The following is a 21,556-nucleotide window of genomic DNA, read 5'->3' on the forward strand; positions in this document are numbered from 1 at the left end:
GGGTTTGAAAAAAGAACTCTTTGGTCGTCTGCCTCTGTTTGCTTGGAGTAGATTTTAGATCGGTACCTTACATGCAATGCATCACTGGGTGAAAACAGTTTTCAAAAATTGAATGAATATTTTATTTATCTTATTGATTTTTCATTCGCTCAGAAACCGTCACCGTGGTAAACATAGCCAACACCTTGCATGTTGAGTAATCAACAAGTCACTAATTTTATGAATATTTTTAGAATTAAAGTTAAAATGAATGTGCATGTATTAATCCATTATACCAACAGACATATATATATATAATATCAAAATGCACCTCTGCATGTATAACAGCTAAATTGGCACTTTCAAGTACCTAACTCACACGCGTTGAACGTATTAAAGAAAAATAACAAATTGCAATTTTACGTTGAACGATTTTGAAATTAATAAGTATAATTTTTTAATCCAATCATAAAAGGGCCCTTTGACATCTCTTGAAACTCAAAAGAACGAACATCGCGCCGGTAGTAAAAATTATTTGTTCGATTACTTATGTTCTTGATGTTACTTTATTGGTTTTTTTTAAATTGTTTACACATTTAGCATTCTTGCAAGCCTGATATTTACTCGTGAACAGTGCATTAACAAAATGCCGTTGTATCAAATTGTAAAAGTGTGAAGTTGTAAAAATCAGGGTTTGTAATTTTGTAAGCATCATTTCTCTCGAATTTCAAGTCTCCTGAAGAGCGCAACCACACATGCATATATAAAAATAAAAAGCTGTGGTATGATTGTCAATGCAACAACTGACCTTCTGTAGTTAACAACTGTAGGTCACCAAACGGCCTTCAGCTTTCAAAGTAGGGGTACCCAAATTGCACTTATTTTAAGTTTTTTCACCTACGTTATTTTATGATCCATTCCAATTTTCCATTATGTGTTTATTTTGTAGATGTATCATTATTTACTATTTAGTTCCACCAATTATATTTTGAATCGGTATTAAATCATAGAAAAATGAGTTTGAACCGACAGCCAAAACGACTCGTGATTCTGTAATAAGAGGTACACAAATTGCATTAATGCCGCTTTAATAACTTCTCATCCGTTAAGAAATGAATGTCTGTAACAATACTTCATTAGTTGATATATACTATGAACCTTTTCGTGTCATATTTAGCTATGTTGTAAGACGTGCATACTAATCCCAAATCGTAAAAATACATATTGTTTTAACTCTAAGAAAACTTCAAAGATTTTTGCTTCTATTTTTGCTAAATGGATACGGTGACGTAACGTACGTTTGTCTATTATCTTTTACACGCGCAATTGTGATATTTTAATAAAAGTTCTGTCGGTATTTGATAGAGAGAATAAAGAGAGATAGAGAGAAAGGGATGTATTACCAATTTTTAAAAGGGCCTACAAGGGGTATTTAGAGAATACATTGATTGATTGTTGATTGATTAACGTCTAGCGGCAAATATTTCATGCATATAAGTACAAGAAAAAAGAACATTGATTAGCATAGATACATGGAACTAATACTCACTTACGATACAATTAGACTTAAAAAAAAACCCTTGGTTTATAGTATACAAAATTTTTATATGAGAAATAAATATACAGGCTATTAACTCATATCAAGTTGACTTCAAAAAATTATCCGCCAACAAAGTGACGTCATTACTGACTGAAACCTGATTGCTTCACAGCTTAATGACGAAATATGAATTTTTGCAGATTGTTTTGAAAAGTAAAGTTAGGTATGTTATGGCAACCAAATTCAAAGAGAGCATGCCATCCTAATCAGTGTTAAATTTTTCACATGAATTTAAAAAATGGAGTTCAGTCATCTCAGTTCAACACGACCAAAAGCCAATGATTTTAAGAAACAGCTTAATGAGTCGGTAGATACATGTATAAAGATTATACAGCTTATCCGACACAATATTTATTAGAGTTGTTTACAAATGTGGTGTCTATTATTTTGCCGCATTAACGCAAAAAGGCGCTAAAATTTCGAATCTAGAAATTCTTGAAATATATTAGAGTGACGTCCCTTTGTATTTACCGGAACACAATGGCACTCACACAAGACAAACTTCGAAAAGCAATAAAAGGTTTGTTTTTCGTACATAGAGCATATAAACTTAACAATGCACGCATGAAGATAGTAAAATACAATACCTTTTAATTTATTTTTTATGTGTAAAACATTTCACGCTTTTATTTAAATTTTACAGACATACTGAAGGATGCCGATCTTGATAGCTTGTCGGCAAAGAAAGTTCGACTTCAGTTGCAGGAACAGTATGACACAGACCTCTCAGATAAGTATGCATTCAAGAACACATATCGTTTTAATTATTTATTCTTAACCATTATTAGTAGAATAAAAGGTAATTTGGTGTGCGACACGTTTGTGTACAGTGTGTTGTGTGCACGTGGATAGTAACTCAATAAGGTAGACAACTCTACATCAACAATGATCAGCTGATTGAAAACAATACATGGGTTTTTCTTTATTTATAATTTTTTACTCCAACAGAGGTATAACTCATCAAAAAAAAATTGTCTATATGTATGAAGGTAAAATTGAGAATGGAAATCGGGAATGTGTCAAAGACGAAGAGACATAATTTACAACCAGACTAAAGAGCAGAAAACAGCCTTAAGTCAACAAATGGGTCTCCAATTTAGCTAGGAAATCCCCACCTGGAGGCATGCTTCAGCTGGCCCCTAAACAAAAGTATGCACTTGTTCAGTGGCAATGGACGTCATACTAAACTGAAATATACAAAAGAAACCAAAATTATAAATCATACAAGACTAACAAAGGCCATATAATAGGCTCCTGACATGGGACAGGCGCTAAAATGTGGATGGGTTAAATATGTGTTTGGAGATCCCAGCCCTCCCCTATACCTCTAGCCAATGTAGAAAAAAAAAAATTCACAGCAATAAAGGTACATGTTTTCATAGGAAAGCCAAGATTGTTGATTATTATCAAATGATTATATTATAATTTTGTTTCAACAAACCAACATGATCAACCATCTATTCAGAAATTTTACCAACCTTCTGTAGAAGAACCACAAACAAGTCATCACTGTTAGTACTACAAAGTGAGGTCATGGAGGTATAAAGTTTTATCTATGTCTTTTGATACATCATTGAAATTGATAGAACATACTAGAAAAACCTTGGAATTTTAGTTGAAAAAAAAGTTGGTTTCTTATTTCAAGAACTAACAAAACAATAACTTACAAATAAAACCTTGGTGTTTACCAATAGTATTATTTATTTGTAGAAGAAAAGTAATAGATCAGTTAGTGATGGAACTTATAGAAGAGAGTCAAGATAGTCAAGAAAATGAGGATGATCCAAGTTCTGAAGAGGAGGAGGTAAACAAAAAACTGTTCTTCATATTCAAGTTTAAAAGTTATAAACATGTATGAAAATTAATGTGGTGTATGCATCAAAAGTAAAAGTACAAAATTACTGAACTTCAAGGAAAATTCAGAAGAGAAAGTCCCTAATCAAATGGCAAAATCAAGTAAATAGACATCAAAGAGACAGCAACCTAACAAATAACAATTGGTCAATATAAGGTCTTAAACAATAGACTGCACATGTCTTTTATGCAATATTTAAAGCTCCAAATCGCCAAAAGTTAAAAAAGAATTTACAGTGACATTCTCCAAAATGTGTTGAAAAAAGAGTAGACAGGGCAAAAGATAACCATTAATGAGATCAACATGTGAATAAAATTGGAAGAGACTGTATGAAGATAGATTTTCAGTTTTGATGTTACTTAATTTACAGGTCTTGTCATTTATTTCTATCATGTCTATGGCAGAAATTCAATCTTTGTATTTTTATGTCCATCATAATTTGTGGTTTCCCCCTATCATGTTCATTTATATGTACTTTATCTACCTTAATGTTCAGTGTTCAATGTACAATGTCAGATTATTTCTTGATATATTTATAGTTGGAGGATGAACCTCCTAAAAAGAAACCAAAACCAACAAAGAAAGCCACAATCACAAAGGTATGTTATCTTGTTTTCTTAAACTTTTATGTTTGCTTTGGAGTAAACAAAAAATGAACAACATTTGAATAGGGCATACATGCCTGCCTCCATAGATATCTTTTGTGCAGGAAGTACTTAGAACTGAGTAATTTGACTATGTTTTCAATACATTGTATAAGATGAACAATGTTTCAAGGACCATAAGCATTTGGTTCTCAAGGGACCATAACTTTATATCTGTGTTTAGTTGTAAAGTATGTATTAAAAAAAATCTAAGAATTCCTGTGATACCAGAGGGCCTATTGAAACAAAATATCCATAATTAGAAGAAGAATATATCACATAAAATCAAATAGAAATTAAATGAAAAGTTGTGTAAATCCAATCCAAGCCAGATATTTAACCTCATTCTGATTATTTTTGTAAATGCAACTAAAAATTTCTGATATTCAGTATATAGGGGTCAGTTTAATATGAGAATGGAAAGTCCATTGTAGGTGGGGAAAACAGACTTTTTATGAAATTTAGATTCTGTCTAAAATTTCACAACCATTTAAGGAATGACTGTAAAAAAAATTCTGTCTATGAAGAAATAACATAAAAAATTTGGTGCACACTGAATAATGTGCGTAGCGGGTTATTTAACAGTGTGCACCACATTTTTTATGTTATTTCGAATAGACAGAAAAAATATTACAGCCATTTCTTATAATTTAATTCTAAATTCCATTTTTGAACCGTAGAAAACCATGAAAAAATGTTGATGATGTCGCAGTCACATGACTAAATTATGTCTATGGGCTGATAACAAAATAACATCAGCCAATCAGAAGACGTGTTACATCCAAAATTAAATTATTCATATTTACCATCATTCAAGTTAGCTATCATTGTGTTTCATTATCAGTTATGCTCTTCTATTTTTAGCCAAAACCCCCACCAAAGAAAACTCCAGAGAAAGTGGTCACAACCAACATGAGTGATTCATCTGATGGTGGGGTTAGTTTTCTCTTAGACGGATACCCAACAAATATTGGGGGTTTGATCAATGGCTTCCAAAGCGGTCATATATTCTGGACATTTTAAAATTATTTGGACGATGTCTGCCTGCGATAAGCATGAACCTGACATCTACTTTTAGTTTTCAAGGCTGTCTTCATAGACCGTCGTTTTGACATAATTCAATTGGAAGTTAATGCGATCTTTTTGATCCAACCTTTTGTCTTAAACAGCCACACATCTGGTCATAAAAGTGACATGATGATTAAGTTCTATCAAAACAACCACTACTATAACACCTTTTCATTTTGATCAAGGCTAATTTGTTGTCGAACATCTGAAATTTACATGTTCAGGTGACGGGGTGACATTCAATATCGTAGCAGCTACATAGGGCTACATAGATTTTTGACTAGGCTAGCTACACATTCAGTAGTTAAAAAACTATGTAGCACTAAGTAGCTGCTACCATATTGAACATTACCCTGGTAAACTAATTTGTAGCGGACAATTAACGGTCTACTCAAAGTTATTTTCTTACATTTTAATGGTTTGCATCAATAAATTTAGTAAAAAAGATTAAAATTATCAGAAATCTGTCAATGAATATGACTTGATGAAAAAGTTTAAAATGTTCAAAATATAAAATCAGAACCATGTTGTTTGTAGTAGTTCACGCTTGCACATGTGCGCAGGTGGGAAGTTCAACTTTGCATCCTAATTTCATCAAACAAGGTAAAAATATGATTGGTACTTTTATCTAACTTTCCTTTTGATTATTTTCTCGAAAATGGTCCATGTTTTACAATTGTCAGGTCAACATTCACTATTTGGAAAATGTGCTTTCAAAAATGAAAGTAAAAGTTTTGACCACGTAATTTTACACAGATTAAGGCAGATATATGTACGCTGATATTGTACACCTAGAATGATGCACTGCCAATTTAACAGTTTACTTCAGCATGTTCAGATAATCAAATTTTTATCAAAGTAAAATTAAATATTGTTTTTTTTTATGTCAATCATTGGTTATTTAATTGCCATCTGATTACCATAATTGCATTTTGTTACTTAGAGGGTAGAACCAATGCACAGACTGAAAAACATAATTCCCCTAGGTTGGACATAAAAAAATATGTGAAGGGGCTTCCGAAAGAAAATTTTAGCCAGTGTGACATTTTATGTTTTATCCCGATTTAAATCCCTTAAGACATGTCTTTGAACATTCTTATGAAAGAACTTAACAATGCTTAATGGGAACTTTTTTAGAAAAGAAATATTTACATGTTGTAAAAGTTGTTATAGTATTGTAAATTCTTGTAGGAAGATGATGAAGCCATGGCTCAGAAATTACAAGAAGAATTGAACAGTGGTGGTAGACGAACACGATCAAGGAATACAAAGGTTGGTATACAAATACAATTTACACGTCAAAAGTTTTAGTAAAAATCATTAAAACATGAATATTTTTTTTATTTTTTAGTTTAAACATATTTTTCTTGTTCAGAAATACAAATTGATTAATTACAAGTAATGTCTTCTTCAAAATAATTATGATTCTGTCTCAAACATACGTAGCTGCATATTTATGCATCCGTCTCTTGCACATTAAAGACACCCTTGTAGATTTCGAAAAAGAGTAGGCTAATGCCTCTACAAGGCCGCACTCGCACCTGCAAAGTGGAAAGGGATTAATATAAGTTGCAAAACTTGTTTCCCAATCCACTATAAATAAATACGTTTAAACTATGCATCCGTCACAGCCAAATGGAAGCCTTTCTTTGTTATTTTTTTTTTCACCATACAGAGAACTGGTAAAATATATTGAGGGCAACCTTATTTAATCTATTACTTTGTAAGCTAGTAGGTTAAAAGCTCCATGAAATTGTAAGTTGAAAATATGTAAATTTTATAAAACAGTACTTAACTTGAATATGTGGTTTTAAGTACTTTTGATCAGTTGTTCGAATTTATATAAAAAATAAAAATCCACTATCCACAAGTTCAAATGAAGTGGATGTAAGCAATTATAAGCAAGTGCAGTGTAGTAAAGTATGCTTAATGTAACTAACTGTAGCAGAAGCTAACTTATCTTTCTATTTGCAGAAAAAAGAAAGAAAAACACCGGTTAAAAGGGAAAAGAAAGGTAAGAACAGATTCACTATGAATATTTCAAATATTTATTTAAGTGAATTATTTATTAATAATTTCATAGCACAATTTTACAGACCTGCACATCAATATTTATAGGTTGTCACCTTAAACCCCTCTTATGTGGGTGCACTATACCCCAATCTTAATTGACTAGGATTGTCAGATTTCCTGCCAAAGGTTGTTGGTTTTCCTCAGGGACTCCGGCATTCTCCACCTATTTAAACTGAATGCCTTAAAATAGTGTTGAAAGTGGCTTTAAGTACCAATCAATCAATCAATATTTAGAGAGATATTAAATAAATTAATAAGACATACACCCAACAATAAAGGGTAAGATATTGTAAAATATGGAAAGTTTTCACCTGATTGATGCTACATTCCATGTTAAGGCATGGGCTTAATTGTTGTCTCTTAATGTTCGATAGTGAGACATAGGTATTGCTTTGATAGATAGATTGATAGATCAATGATATTTTGTATGAAGTTGCATTGCCATGAAAACATATCAGTTTGACAACTCTTTTGATGCCCTATCCCCTTTTAATGCAATAGTTCTTGATTTCAGCTGTTTATATGCATGGCTTCAAACATTCAAGCCAAAATAACACATTTACAAATTTCTGGTTATTCAATGTACAATTCCAAATGTATTTTTGGTAATTTAGCACTTTTAATTAATGTTTGCTATATATATATATTTAGGTACATCAGCATATAGTCGACCATGTCTGTTGTCTCAAGAGTTAGCTGATGTAATGGGTGCTGATAAGGTATTGACATATATTTTAATTTTAAAATAAAGGTTGCTGAGACCAAGTATAAAAAGTAACTTGTCAATGATTATTTATAAAGGTTAGCTTTGATTAACTTTTTATAGTAGATTCATCAGTAGTGTATCAAATTGTTTAGACACTCACTACATGTAAAGCGATTTGTCCAGAACAATGTCTCTGAAACAAGATTTTAAACACTTGAATGTTTGAGGGTTGTGTGAAAATTGGGAATTCACGATATTTTAAACATTTAATTGTAGATAACATTTTTCAGAATGGACATTTATTTGATTCAATGTTATAAATAACCATGTTTATCACAACATCAGTTTGTTGGTTAATCCATGTCTCTGAGATAGATTTATATGAGGTCATGAAACTTTGACTTTAATATTCGAACTTCAACCAGAATCTCCTTTAATAGTACTTCTTGTAGAACCCTTCCATCTTCATAACAGCTGTTTCCAATAATTAATTTAATGACTGCCAGGAAAATGATGTGTTGATTTATTATATATGTTGACTGGTATTTTTATTTGAAGGATGGATGCATGGATGTGCAAGAGACAGATTGTCTTCAATTTTTTACTAAACTCTTTAAGAAAATATGCTGAGATATACTTGTCTCCTTCAATTGATATTTTGAATACTTAACAATTTACTGTCTGCATGCTTCTTTTAATTTTAAAGAACATGTTATACAATAGAATGAATCACTAATTTGCTTAATCTATTTTGACATTCTCTATTGGACTTTTTCTGTTGTAGTTGGCAAGAAATGAGGTTGTGAAGAAAATGTGGCAGATAATTAAAGAACGAAATCTACAAGTAAGTAAATGATAATTTTACAATGCACAGGTGTATTATTGTTTACCTATAGATGCATTGTAGAATTGCGCTTTAAACATTCCATTGAGTTGACTCCTCAGTCAGATAATTTGGTGTTCCTTATAAGATTTGAAAACTGGGAGCACTTCAATTAAGAGGCAGAAACCACCATGATATTAATGATTATACATTTTGCTACATAAGGAATAAGAGGTTTTCTGGTATATCAAAAATTTAAGAAGAATGAATTATCTTTCTTTGAATGATGTCAAGTTTTTGTTAGTTGTATATCATTTTTGTTTTTTGTTCATTGTTTTGTAAATAAATCAGGTCACTTGTTTCCTCCTTTGAATTGTTTTACATTTGTCATTTTGGGACCTTTTAAAGGAAACTATGCTGTATGGATTTTGCTGATAGTTACCGCCCCCACAGTCACCTATAGTTGCAAACTTCTACGTCATTTAGACTCTTAGGCAACCATACAACACACATTTTGTTTAAGGGCCAGCTGAGGACTATCTCTGGGTGCTGGATTTTCTCGCTATGTTGAAGACCCATTTGTTGGCCTTTTGGCTATTGTCTGCTGTTTGGTCAGTCTTTAACATATTCCCCATTTCCTTTCTCAATTTTATGTATTTTTATTTCAGGATCCCAAAAATAGACAGTTTATGCTCTGTGATGAACAATTATTACCTATATTTGGTAAGTATATCACAATAATATGTTTTTAGTGTGATGAACAATTATTACCTATATTTGGTAAGGGGTCATCCATAATTGTCAACCATTTTCCAAAGTGTACAAAACGTACACTTGGGGGGAGGGGGTTAAAAAATCAACTTTTTTACCGTACGCTTTTTTTTTAAAATTTCTTGAATTTATATCGTTTCTGTAGGGAAAGTCGATTTATGAAATCGAGAATTGGCTTGGGTGTCTTCTTATTTCTTCTTTATTTTAACTTGATGATATTTATTTCGATATCATAATTCTACTCAATCGGGATTGAACGATTAAAAGATCAAATCATATGAAAACTAAATCTTTCATAAATGTGATCTAGTAAAATTATTTAAACAAAAAGATAATAGTGCCATGAATGGCATATTTACAGGGACGTTTTGAATAGAAATATGGGCGGGAAATTTAAAAACTCAAAATGTTTTAAAACATTACCCTTTTATTGATTGCTGTCTTGAGCTCTGATTCCATCAACACTGTCAGTCCATACTTTACCAATGCAATATAACCATGCATTTCCCTTTCTTTGATTCTTAGCATAATTTATGTGCCCTTTTGTTAATCTTTTGCATGCTCTAGGTGCCCTTTTTTATTGGAGTTACAATTCCCATTGTGTGATAGGGGAAATACTAATCTTTGTACTCTTTATTCTGACAAAACACAAGCATCAGAGATAGATGTCATCAAATAAAACAGTCAGATATGTTTTAATTTTTATTCAATGCAAATTTCTACTTTCAACTATTATATAATAGACAGGATCTTCTTTTTATTAAGAATGACTGATTCTTCTCTTGAAATCAGAAAATGGTTGATGTACACTTTTTGAGGGAGGGTGGGGGGTCTGAAAAAGTGTACGTTTTGTACACTTTGGAAAATGGTTGACAATTATGGATGACCCCTAAGTCTATCACAATGATAGGTTTTTAGTGTGATGAACAATTATTACCTATATTTGGTAAGTATATCATAATGATAGGTTTTTAGTGTGATGAACAATTATTACCTATATTTGGTAAGTCTATCACAATGATAGGTTTTTAGTTTCTCTCTAAGATTATCAGTGACTGTCGTGGATAGTCGACTAGGAATTGATAGTAAATAGCAAATGCATCTTGTTTTTAGTTTATGTATGTTCATAGTATACAGAAAAACAGAACACAAGCAATAACAGACTTTGGAAAAAGAGGAGGAGAACTAAAACAAATTTGTCCTGTCAACACAGCACACGCAGGCTAAGACTTTTGATACCTTTCCTGAAATTAGCCAGTCACAATGTATTTTACAAAAATTTATCCTACAACAGTTTACATACTTTCAACCACTCAGTAAATGCCCAAGATTTCACGGGTGTGTTCTTATTCATTTATAAATGAAAGGCACAAATAAACAAAAAAGCATAAATATAACAACACAGATGAGCATAACCAACCGAGATAAAAATAATACTGACTGTGGTATCTAAAATGAATAGATGAGTAAGACAATGACAGACCCAATTTTAAATTAGATATATCCTTAAATAAATAAATTTGGTGTATTTACTGTCTTCTGATTGGTTAAAATTATTAGTTTTATTTTCAATGTTGTCAATTTTGATGGCGACACGCCCACTCTGACGTTGTGTATTCATACGCAAACATGTGTGTACGTTGTTATAGTGTAATATAAATAAAATAAAAAGTTCTTTGAGCCTTATTTTTGATAGAAATTTATTTATAATGAATTGCAATAATTTATTTTGATTTTATTTAACCATAAAACTAATTTTTGACTCTTCACATTTTACATAATCTGCTTCACGGATTATTCAATGTGAAGAGTCAAAAATTAGTTTTATGGTTCAATAAATTCAAAATAGATAATAGCCATTCATTAAATATTTGTCCTGTAATATGATTTGTGGGATTTTTTATTTGAAAAAATATATAAATATATTTATTACAGGAGAAATTATAAGATTTATTCGGTCAGCTAATAATGTAGAGGACATACTAATTTATGTTAGTATCACTGATTTATATATGCGAAATGGCATTTTTGTTTTTGATACTGACTTTGATCAGCCAGAATATCAAGCAAGTCAGCTAGCATTTCATCAACAATTACCAGTAGTCTAACATATATGTTTTGAAGGTTTATGTTATTAAATTACATGTACTAGTTAGAAAAAAACTATTTTAGGCATACAAACGTTTTAAGAAAAAAATAGTTGAAAATAATCTGTAACCTATAGTGATGATCTTTAACAATGTTTAATATCATTTTTAGGCAAAAAGAAAGTAAAGACATTTGGAATGATGAAATACCTGAAAAATCACATAAAAGATGCAAAAGATGTAACGAGTTGATAAAAGGTAGGTATTGTTTGAAAATGTAGAATTAGGGAAAATTTGGTTTCTCATGTTCTCATTGTTGTTAATAACCAAATAAAAAAAGATTAATTGTATATTTTGTTATTCATTAAACATCTTCCATTCCATGCCTATATAATTGTCAAGCAATAAAAAAAACCTTATTGATAATTAAGAAATGCTTTATTTCATGATGTGCTTATTTTAGATTATCATTAGAGTAAAAAGAAAATACTGTTTCTGTTAGAAGCAGGCATTTGAAATTTAACATAGTCATTAAAGTTAGATTAGATTAATAATAATAGTTTTATCAAGATAACATTGAACTAGAAAAAATTAATTGATGAAATATTTACAAATAAAACAACACATTCTAAATTTCATGCATCCGAAATTCTTTTCTGGATTTACATTCATTATTGACGCTCAAAGCAAAATATTTCAAGTATAAGAACAGAAAAAAATGAAGAGCTACCACAAAGGGACATAAAAAATAACCAAATCCTTCATAGGCTAAGTCTGAGGAAGTTAAATGTGATTGTATGTCAGTCTAATGTCCAATTAGTTATATATATATATATATATATCCACTATCAAAAGAAACAAAGCATGTTTCCTTATTCATTCTTGAAAGAAAACACCAAACATTACACAATTCTCAACTTGTTTGTGTATACATTTAATTGATAGTGAATTGTTTTTTCCAGATCTAAAGAAGTATGTCATACATTTCATCATTACCATGGAAACCATTAGTCACAACATTTCAAATATTGTGTTCATTGTTAAACTGTTGGTCCTGAGAACACTAGATATTGAACTTATTTTTTGTCACAATTGAAAATGGATAAGTCACATGTGTGTCATGTGATCAATGATATAAAACATTTTTATAGGTGCAGCTGTTAATATGTTTTTTTAAAGGTCATAGTTCACAGAGATATTTACAAATGTATGATATTTATAAGCTTTGTAAAAATGTTTATATATTTACATGTTTGTCTACTGAATGATGTCATGTGTATGAAGTCATTCAACCATAACAAAAACTTAGATGTTCATATTTTAGGTACAAATTAATATTCAAGCAAAAAATAAATCAAAAAGACATACACTTATATCCATTTTTTTTTAAACATTTTTCACCTAAGATCCTTTTAGAACAAAATGTCAATTATGTGATGAAAATAACTATTTACTTGTTTGTTTGTTCCATACATTGTATCTCAAACTAGTCAAATTTTATTATAGGGAATAAGAAACAGTAGAAGGGGAAATAATTATGTCAATATAAGTTCTCAGCTCTAATTTTTCTTGGAAAAAAGTGCCATTTGTTTATACCTTGTAAATCATCAAAACAGGCTCAAATTACACTTGTAAACAGTCTCATATTCATTGAAACTTATCTGTATCAAAACCTTGTAGGACCTACTAATTTGTTTGTATGTCAGTTGTTTGATTCATGTGACTTTCTTAGAGTGACATATAAACAAATGAGCATGATAAGAATAGAGGTTTATTGAGATACAAATGCATCATATACATCACAAACAAGGGTATTCATTAAGAAAGCTGTCAATATCACTTTTTAGTTATCTATATAGAATTTTTAGGTTGGATGTTTTTAGGCTTCATATTGAAGTACCCACTAAAACCACATCATTGATTTATCATGTTGTATTTTGACACATTATGCAGATGACTGATATATAGTTTTTTTTTTATTTAGTGAAGTTATCATTTATGTGTCATATTTTCTAAATCATTATTATGTGGCATTAGCCTGAAAAGTATAAATTGGCTTGCAGTGTAGAGTAAAAACAGACCTTGGAACTGAATATAGAAAGATTTTAAAAATACTTGACTTGTGTTTTATTTTTTAGCTGTTGAAAATGATTTTTGGGGTTTCCTATACCAAAACACGGACTTTAACCATATCTGCTTATACAAGTTGGTTAATCCGCAACTCTTGACAATAACTTGATGAATTCCACTAAACACAATTTTTTCTTAAAATTTAGTTGCATACCCGCTAATTCATCTTTTAATATGAGTGACATAAAGGTTTCTCTTTAAAAGATATTGATTAAACAATTTCTGCCAATATCTGTTTGTTATATCTCCTTGAAAAAGGGTTATTAGACTTACACATAGTCTTCTACAAGATTCTTTCAAAACAGCATGCTGCACATGTCTTCCTTTGAAGACTCACTCATTTTTTAAATTTAACATATCTGATGAAAAAATATTTCCAAAATGTACATGACAGTTCAATGTGATAAAAAATATATTGTCTTTACATTATGATAAAAATTTAAACAGTTATGTATGTAGAATAGATAATTTTTTTTACAATTTTTATAGATCGCATGCTTGCATTCCAGTATGTATGTTGAACAAATGCAGAACATATTTGTGATTTTATAAATAGTTCATGTACAAGAATGATAATTGTATTTACAATAGAAAAATATTGCAGCAATTTGTGATATCATATGCATACCTACCATCCAACTTTCTAAAGCCACAAAGCTTAAGTTGGAGATCTCCCTCTTTCAAGCTCCATTTGGGAGATATTATGCTTGACAACCTTTTTCAAACCCAATATTTTATAATGAATATATCAGGACATATGGATAAAACTTTAATTATTTTTGCATTGAATTACATATTTAAACAATGTCTTTGATGACTTCTTTTTACTAAGCAAGTAGCCATGATTGTTTTGCAAATCGAGGGAAGTCAATCACTGAAAACGACTAATATGATTGAAGGGAGTGGGTATTTTTCTTTCAGGTCCTAGGGTCATACAGACTTCAAATTTATAAAGTTAAAAGATGGAGTCCCCCACTTGAAATGATACCTTAGCAGAATGTTTTTAGCAGTGCCCTGCTGAAGTAATGTAAAACAAAACAAAGGGCAAATGATGTGTGAAATTGATCCATATTATTATGTTCTTTTAAATGAATTTTATTTCAACAAATTTTAAAAAATAGACCTGTTGTCCCTGTCTTGTATGTATTATGCAGATTTGTTTAGAAATATGAATATTTTACATGTATATTTTGGTTGATTATTGTTGTTCTGGAATTGTTTTGCATCATTTAAAACTATGTTGTTTTATTTCAGTTCACTACAGTCTTTTTTAACATGAAAATATAATACTGAATAAAGCATTTAAAAGAAAGTAGTGTTTGTCTTATGTTTATACATAGAAAACCTCAGATTGTGAGACAAGGGTTGCTATTGTTGTGACTGCATCAACTGTATTACCTATGTGTATAAAGCTGCATATTTCAGATTGTAGAAGACTTTAATTTTTATAGCTTGTTTACTTGTGCCCTATGGTCTGCAATTTCCGTTTTTCATATTTACTACATTGTCCTTAACCTCATTTTCATTGGTCAGCAAAGGCCAAAAAACTCAATTTTTGTCCCATAAATTTCTCATTTATTTTAAGTATGATGATTACATATACTACATGGGGTATGGAATCCTTGTAAGTCTACATGTTCGCCAGACAGCTAGGATTTACTTAACCACGTCTACCTCTTTTATAGATCAGTAGTGAAAGTTACATTTTTGTGGTCATTCACAGACACTTTGAGCAATAGGTTAACTCTATCTGATTTATGAAATGATTATAAGGAGTACATGCCTTTTACATATTTTATCTGCATTTGGTCTCATTTTCATGGTTTATTGATAGATGTTAAATTTCCATTAACCGTATTTTCCTGGCTAATTGCTCAATATTTGAAGTTTTCATGGCTTCATGTACTATACACAATATGTCAACTGTATTTGATGTATGGAATAATTGTATTTATCATATACTTAGCATTGATATGATAGCTTTTGCATATGTGTAATGAGCGGAAGTACACAAGCCATAATTTCCCACCCGGGCTGATAACCCATATCAGTCAGGTGCATCTCATGCACAAAACCCATAATAGTGCCTCTCCTGCAAGTTACTTCCTTTAATTCCGGTATCGGTTGTTTACTTTTCCATTGTGACGTCAGATATTTTTTATGACGGCGTCAATATTTAAGGGAACTTTTGTAGGGATAGTTTAGTACTTGCTAACAAATGCCATTTACAATTATGAATCATTTTTATAGTACAACAAACATGGAGTAGTAATGATCATAAAACTCTTCCAAATTTCAATGTTTCAAAATGCCTCTATAGGAAATGTTACCATAAGTATATAAGGAGGTAGTGATGCTGTTGTTGGACAATTATAGTATATTTGATTCATAATTTAACTTCTTTATAAAGTTTTTGACTGCTTTAGTTATTGCATTTGTTTATTTGCCTTACATAAAACTATTGTTGGAAGTATATGATAAAGCGATTAATACATGGCCTTTTCCATATCATCGTGGGTATCATTTGTCAACATACAGGTTTTTCCCAATGAGGTTTGTTTTGCATATATTTCGAGTATAACATTTCCTATATTTGTTGTATAGAAAGATTTTAAGGTGTACTTTCTCGTTTGGCAAGGTTCATCTGACTTGCAATTGACATCATGTACAAGGGTTATTCATTATGTTGAGTGTTTGTGATACTTGTTGTAAAACAATGATCTTATACAATTTCAATATAATTCAATGATAACTAGTAAAGCCGGTGAGACATTCAGTGTGTATTCTTGTTGATAAAGTTTGGCATTTCTTTCTCTAAAGCCAGTTAGACATTCAGTTTTTGTATTCTTGTTGATAAAGTATGGCATTTCTTTCTCTAAAGCCAGTTAGATATTCAGTGTGTGTATTCTAGTTGATAAAGTATGGCATTTCTTTTTCTAAAGCCAGTTAGATATTCAGTGTGTGTATTCTTGTTGATAAAGTATGACATTTATTTCTGTAAAGCAAGTTAGATATTCAGTGTGTGTATTCTTGTTGACAAAGTATGACATTTCTTTCTGTAAACTCAAAAACTTATATTCATAGATAAACAGAAGATGTAAACAGCAAAAAAGAGACAAGATTCACAATTATGCTAGATCACCATAAACTGTCACTCGACTTTTAATTGAAATTTTTGTCCTATATGACAATATTGAGCCATTGTTTTGATTTTTGTGTTTTCTGAAACAACTGAACCAATTAAAGTTGATATGAATGATAATTGATGCGTGTGTTTAGATATTAATTTTGTTACAATAATGAACTTATATACTTGCCTTATAACATGATATCTTGGTATTTCATATATCAACTATCAATATGTCACAATATCAATATACAGAAAGGTTGATAATTGACAAACATTGATTATTTTATGCAAATATCTTTTTGACATATTATTTGCATAAAGACCCTGAAATTGTATGTGATTTAAATAGGTTTTAATGCTTTAGTTTAAACATATTTATTCATAGTGGATTGGGAAACAAGTTTTGCAGCTTATATTAATCCCTTTCCACTTTGTGGGTGCGAGTGCTGCCTTGTAGCGGCACAAGCCTTCTCTTTTTAGAATGCCTTTTAAATATCCTACTGTTTCCATGTTTTGTTGTTTTATGTTTCAGTCCCGGCTTATTTATAGTTAAAGGTTAGTGTTTCTTCCTACTGGCCTCAACTGGCCTTGGTGTAAAGTTTTGATAGGGTCAAGTTAAGGATATGTATTTATATAATCGTGCATTGGTACTTTTTTCTCATTTCATTTAGGTTAGTTGCAATCTAATTAAATTCAATCCGACTTTAAATTTATATCTTTTTCATTAACATTTTAATAAATGGTGTTACTCTTAATCATGACATAGCGTGCTCTATACCATTATTAAAAAAATCAGAATATATAACAAACACAATGAAAATTTAAGGAAATAATGCATTGATAAAACCATCAGTAAACTTCTTGAATTAAAATGTGAAAACCCTGCAAAGGGACATACACCAAATTGGTGAAACAGTGAAGTTTTACTACCTTGAGATACGTTCGAGAAGCTATAAACTGAGCTATCAACAATAACCACTTTAGCAAAGCTGAAGAAAAAAAGACCCTCCCCCACACAAAAAACCCAAACCCAACAACAACTGTAACGAGCTCACTACAAATCATTTTTCATCATCTTTTAGACTTAAGTTTGTAAAACAAGTCATTAGGGGTTCCATGCCACTGAAAAGTCAAAATGAACTAATTTTAGCCTCAAACTTTGCAACTATCATGATGTATACATGCATCTTATTGTGAGTTATCAACCAAGGTCCACCATCCTCCAACCCCACCATTTTCTACATTAGAAAATGCCTGTACCAAGTCAGGAATATGACAGTTGTTATCCATTCGTTTGATGTGTTTGGACTTTTGATTTTGCCTTTTGATTTTTGATTTTCCTTTTTGAATTTTCCTCGGAGTTCAGTATTTTTGTGTTTTTACTTTTCACTTTATTTCGGTCAAAATTAAATAAGTTATGGAATCTTGAGATTTGAACTTTCAGATTTACGGTTGCGATAAAAGTACCAGCGATCTAGACAGGTGAATAAACCTTTTTAATTTGTGCCCTTGCTCCTTTCATTCTTCAAGTATATAGACATTAATGACCATTTTACTTAAAATAGTAAACTACAACATATTTATTGCAATCCTCTATTATTCCGCAGACCGTATTTGAAGTCATATAATTACACATTATTAGTCCCTCACCAAAACTTGATTAGATCTAAATAAAGTCGTACTGAATCTACAATTATAATGCAGGGATAATTGACAAGAAGGCATACGATAATGGGATCCCGTGGTCTATAATATAAAAATATTGTGTACAAAGTTGTGATGATCGGGATGTGTGATAGTCTAGGACTATTATCGAAGGAAAAGTCCCATTACATAGCCTGACTATTACAATATGTAATGAAGATTTCCTATTTCTTTAAACAAAAAAAATACCAATTAAGCTTCCCATAAAACTACTGCTAGATGTTCTTTCTGGAATAAAACTTTTTTTCTAGTCCTTTAGTAAATGGGGGAAATGAAATGGCTGACGGTAATTTTTAAATCCTTTTTTATCAAATCCAATTAAATTAAGTTCTGTGATATATATGCTTACGATTAAGTGAAATGATTAATTCGGAGAAAAGAGCTATGTAATAAACATCTGAAGTCCGTGTGCGATATAAATATTTCCGTTTTACTAAAGTTTTTGTCAATTAAAAACTATTTTATGACATGTATAAGCGTAATGCATGCATACAAATAAATTCAAGCATGTCAAAACAAGTCTGCTTTCATGCAAACTCAATTAAAATCTAACAACTTGTGCAACCATTGATTAAAGGTGCAGTAACGTTAATTAACTGCATGCACAGATTATATTAAGTCAGAATTCTGAAATACATTTTGTTCGTTTCTGTCATGTATGTAGAATGAAAAAAAAAATAGAAAAAAAAAAAGAAATAATTTATCAAGTGGATTGTATCAATAAAAATGATGTGTCATGTACGTAAGAGATGCAGACAGTGAATATTGCGCATACAACAACCCAAGTTTGAAATCGAAACACAAATTTTGGTATGCAAATATCAAGAATTTAATATTGCCAAACAGAGCGTGTAGGAGACTAAAAAGCAACAGTAAAGTTTTATGTTTCGGAATATATACCTATTTTATATAATTTGAAACAGGTTTAAAAGAGGGACGAAAGATACCAGAGGGACAGCCAAACTCATAGATTGAAAACAAACTTACAACGCCATGGCTAAAAATTAAAAGAGAAACAGACAAATAATAGCACAGAAGGCACAACATAGAAAACTATAGACGAAGCAACACGAACCCCACCAAAAAATGGGGGTGATCTCAGATGCTACGAAAGAGTAAGCAGATCCTGCCCCACATGGGGCACCCGTCGTGTTGCTTATGTTATTACAAAACCCATGAATAGTCTAATTCGGAAGGTCACATTCGTGAAAAGGGAAGGGTATAGTAGCTACGACATAAGGAACATATCCGATATCATCTGTGAAACTGTTTTTCCATAACGGTCAACCAACTCGTGATGGCGTCCGTAAAATTTACGTAGGAATGATTTCAACTTCACCATTTGGAACTCATGCTTTAATAGCTTCATTGTAAGCAGCAATCTTCTATCAAGGACATCATGATAGGAAATACAAGCCCGGGAATATCGTATCAATTGGGAGATATATACTCCGTATGCAGGCGCTGCTGGAAGGTTGCTACATAGAAATGGAAAGTTCATCATTGGGAAGCTGAACTCATCTTTTGTTGTCATAAAGTTTTGTTTTCAACCCGCATTATTGAACCTGTCACTGTCAGGAACTCATAGCCTTTAGCAGTCTTTTTGTAAGTATGGTTCATTTGTATGTTTTGGAGTTTAGTGTGACGTCTATTTTGCGGCGCAAGTATTCATAATTATCAAGGGGTCAGTCAGCATAGAGGCCCCCCTTCAGGAATGGGAATTTCTCTCTGCGTTGATAACAGCACCAATGAATGCAGCTTGAATAATACTAACGATACCAAGCCAGACAACTTGTATTAAACATTTTTGTATACAAATTATGTACATAACTCAGCTTATATTTTATATCAACGATCGGAAGAATAAAAATATAAATACTCGCGTATGACAACGAAAATCAACTGTGTATTAATTGCACTTTGTAAACACTGATGTTTGTAGATGTAATACTCATTCATTTCAATTCCACGCAAAATCACGAGTTTAGCTAACTCGTGTGAATGCTGCACACTCTACAAGTAATATATAAATTAAAGCCTGACCATTTTTCTAGTTAAATAATGGGCACTAACTTTTTTACTTACATGACTTTTATCATGTGGCTAGATTATGTGTACAGTAGTTTTTTAGTACTTAACCTTTCCCTTTTTTTTCTTGAAAAGCAAAATTGCAAACAGTACATTTCGAAAATAGAAGATGTAGAAAAAAATTAATTTAGAAAAAAAACAGGACAAGCAAATTATCATTTTGCAATTATTTTTCTACTTTCCGATTAAATAGAGTAATGTCATCGGTATGCATGCCGCATTAACTGAAATGATAAAATTAGCAATAAAATCTATTTTTGAAATTCTTATGCGATATTTATATTGCCGTTTTATCGAAGACTCTGTTAGTTGAATTCATTTCATGACATGTAACTTAAATGCATGTGTATATGTACAATAACACATGTCAAAGACAAGTCTGCTTTCCGATTTATTTATAACAACTTGTGTAACCATTTATTAGAGTTCAGTAATATTTGCTGATTACCACTTCAGGTCAAATTCAAAAGTCTCTTGATAGCATGTACATGATCAAACACTAATAGGTTATGCAATATTGACCAATATTTAAGTTGTATTATGGTCATTGATATAAATATCAAAATAACGTATTTATAACTAGTGGCTCTAAAGAGCCTGTATCGCTCACATTGGTCTATGGGCTTATCAAACATTAAGTACACTCTTCAACATTGTAGATGAAAATAGACTTCATGACAAAAATCTCTATTTTGTTGATCTTGTATTACTGATCTTTTAGTCTATTTAGTATCTTTGACTTATTAAAATATCTTGCCTTGTTGATAATTTTTTTTATTTTAAGTGTTTAAGTCTATTATTATTTAAATCATACGAGGCATAACTCAAAAAAATTGTTTCTCTCTGAATATCATAGTTTTCATGATAATAGGCAAAATGGAAAAAATGAGAGCAAAAA

At 30.9% G+C, this 21,556-nt stretch overlaps 1 protein-coding gene across 2 annotated transcripts; it reads left to right on the forward strand.

Moving 5' to 3' along the window:
• Positions 1 to 1,998: 1,998 nt before the first annotated feature.
• On the forward strand, positions 1,999 to 15,048 carry LOC139520767 (uncharacterized). 2 transcript variants are annotated; one of them, XM_071313695.1, is made up of 12 exons: positions 1,999 to 2,099; positions 2,223 to 2,313; positions 3,290 to 3,383; positions 3,974 to 4,033; positions 4,943 to 5,014; positions 6,338 to 6,418; positions 7,121 to 7,160; positions 7,871 to 7,938; positions 8,710 to 8,769; positions 9,417 to 9,471; positions 11,779 to 11,864; positions 12,569 to 15,048. In XM_071313695.1, exons 1-11 carry the CDS (start codon positions 2,060 to 2,062, stop codon positions 11,856 to 11,858), a joined length of 741 nt encoding a protein of 246 aa, XP_071169796.1. In that variant the 5' UTR covers positions 1,999 to 2,059; the 3' UTR covers positions 11,859 to 11,864; positions 12,569 to 15,048. The 2 variants fall into 2 exon arrangements, with proteins under 2 accessions (XP_071169796.1, XP_071169797.1); XM_071313696.1 differs by having other exon boundaries at positions 11,779 to 11,868; positions 12,569 to 12,737.
• Positions 15,049 to 21,556: the final 6,508 nt, after the last annotated feature.

The sequence above is a fragment of the Mytilus edulis genome, chromosome 4 (assembly GCF_963676685.1).
Source record: "Mytilus edulis chromosome 4, xbMytEdul2.2, whole genome shotgun sequence".
Classification (NCBI taxonomy): Eukaryota; Metazoa; Mollusca; class Bivalvia; order Mytilida; family Mytilidae; genus Mytilus; species Mytilus edulis.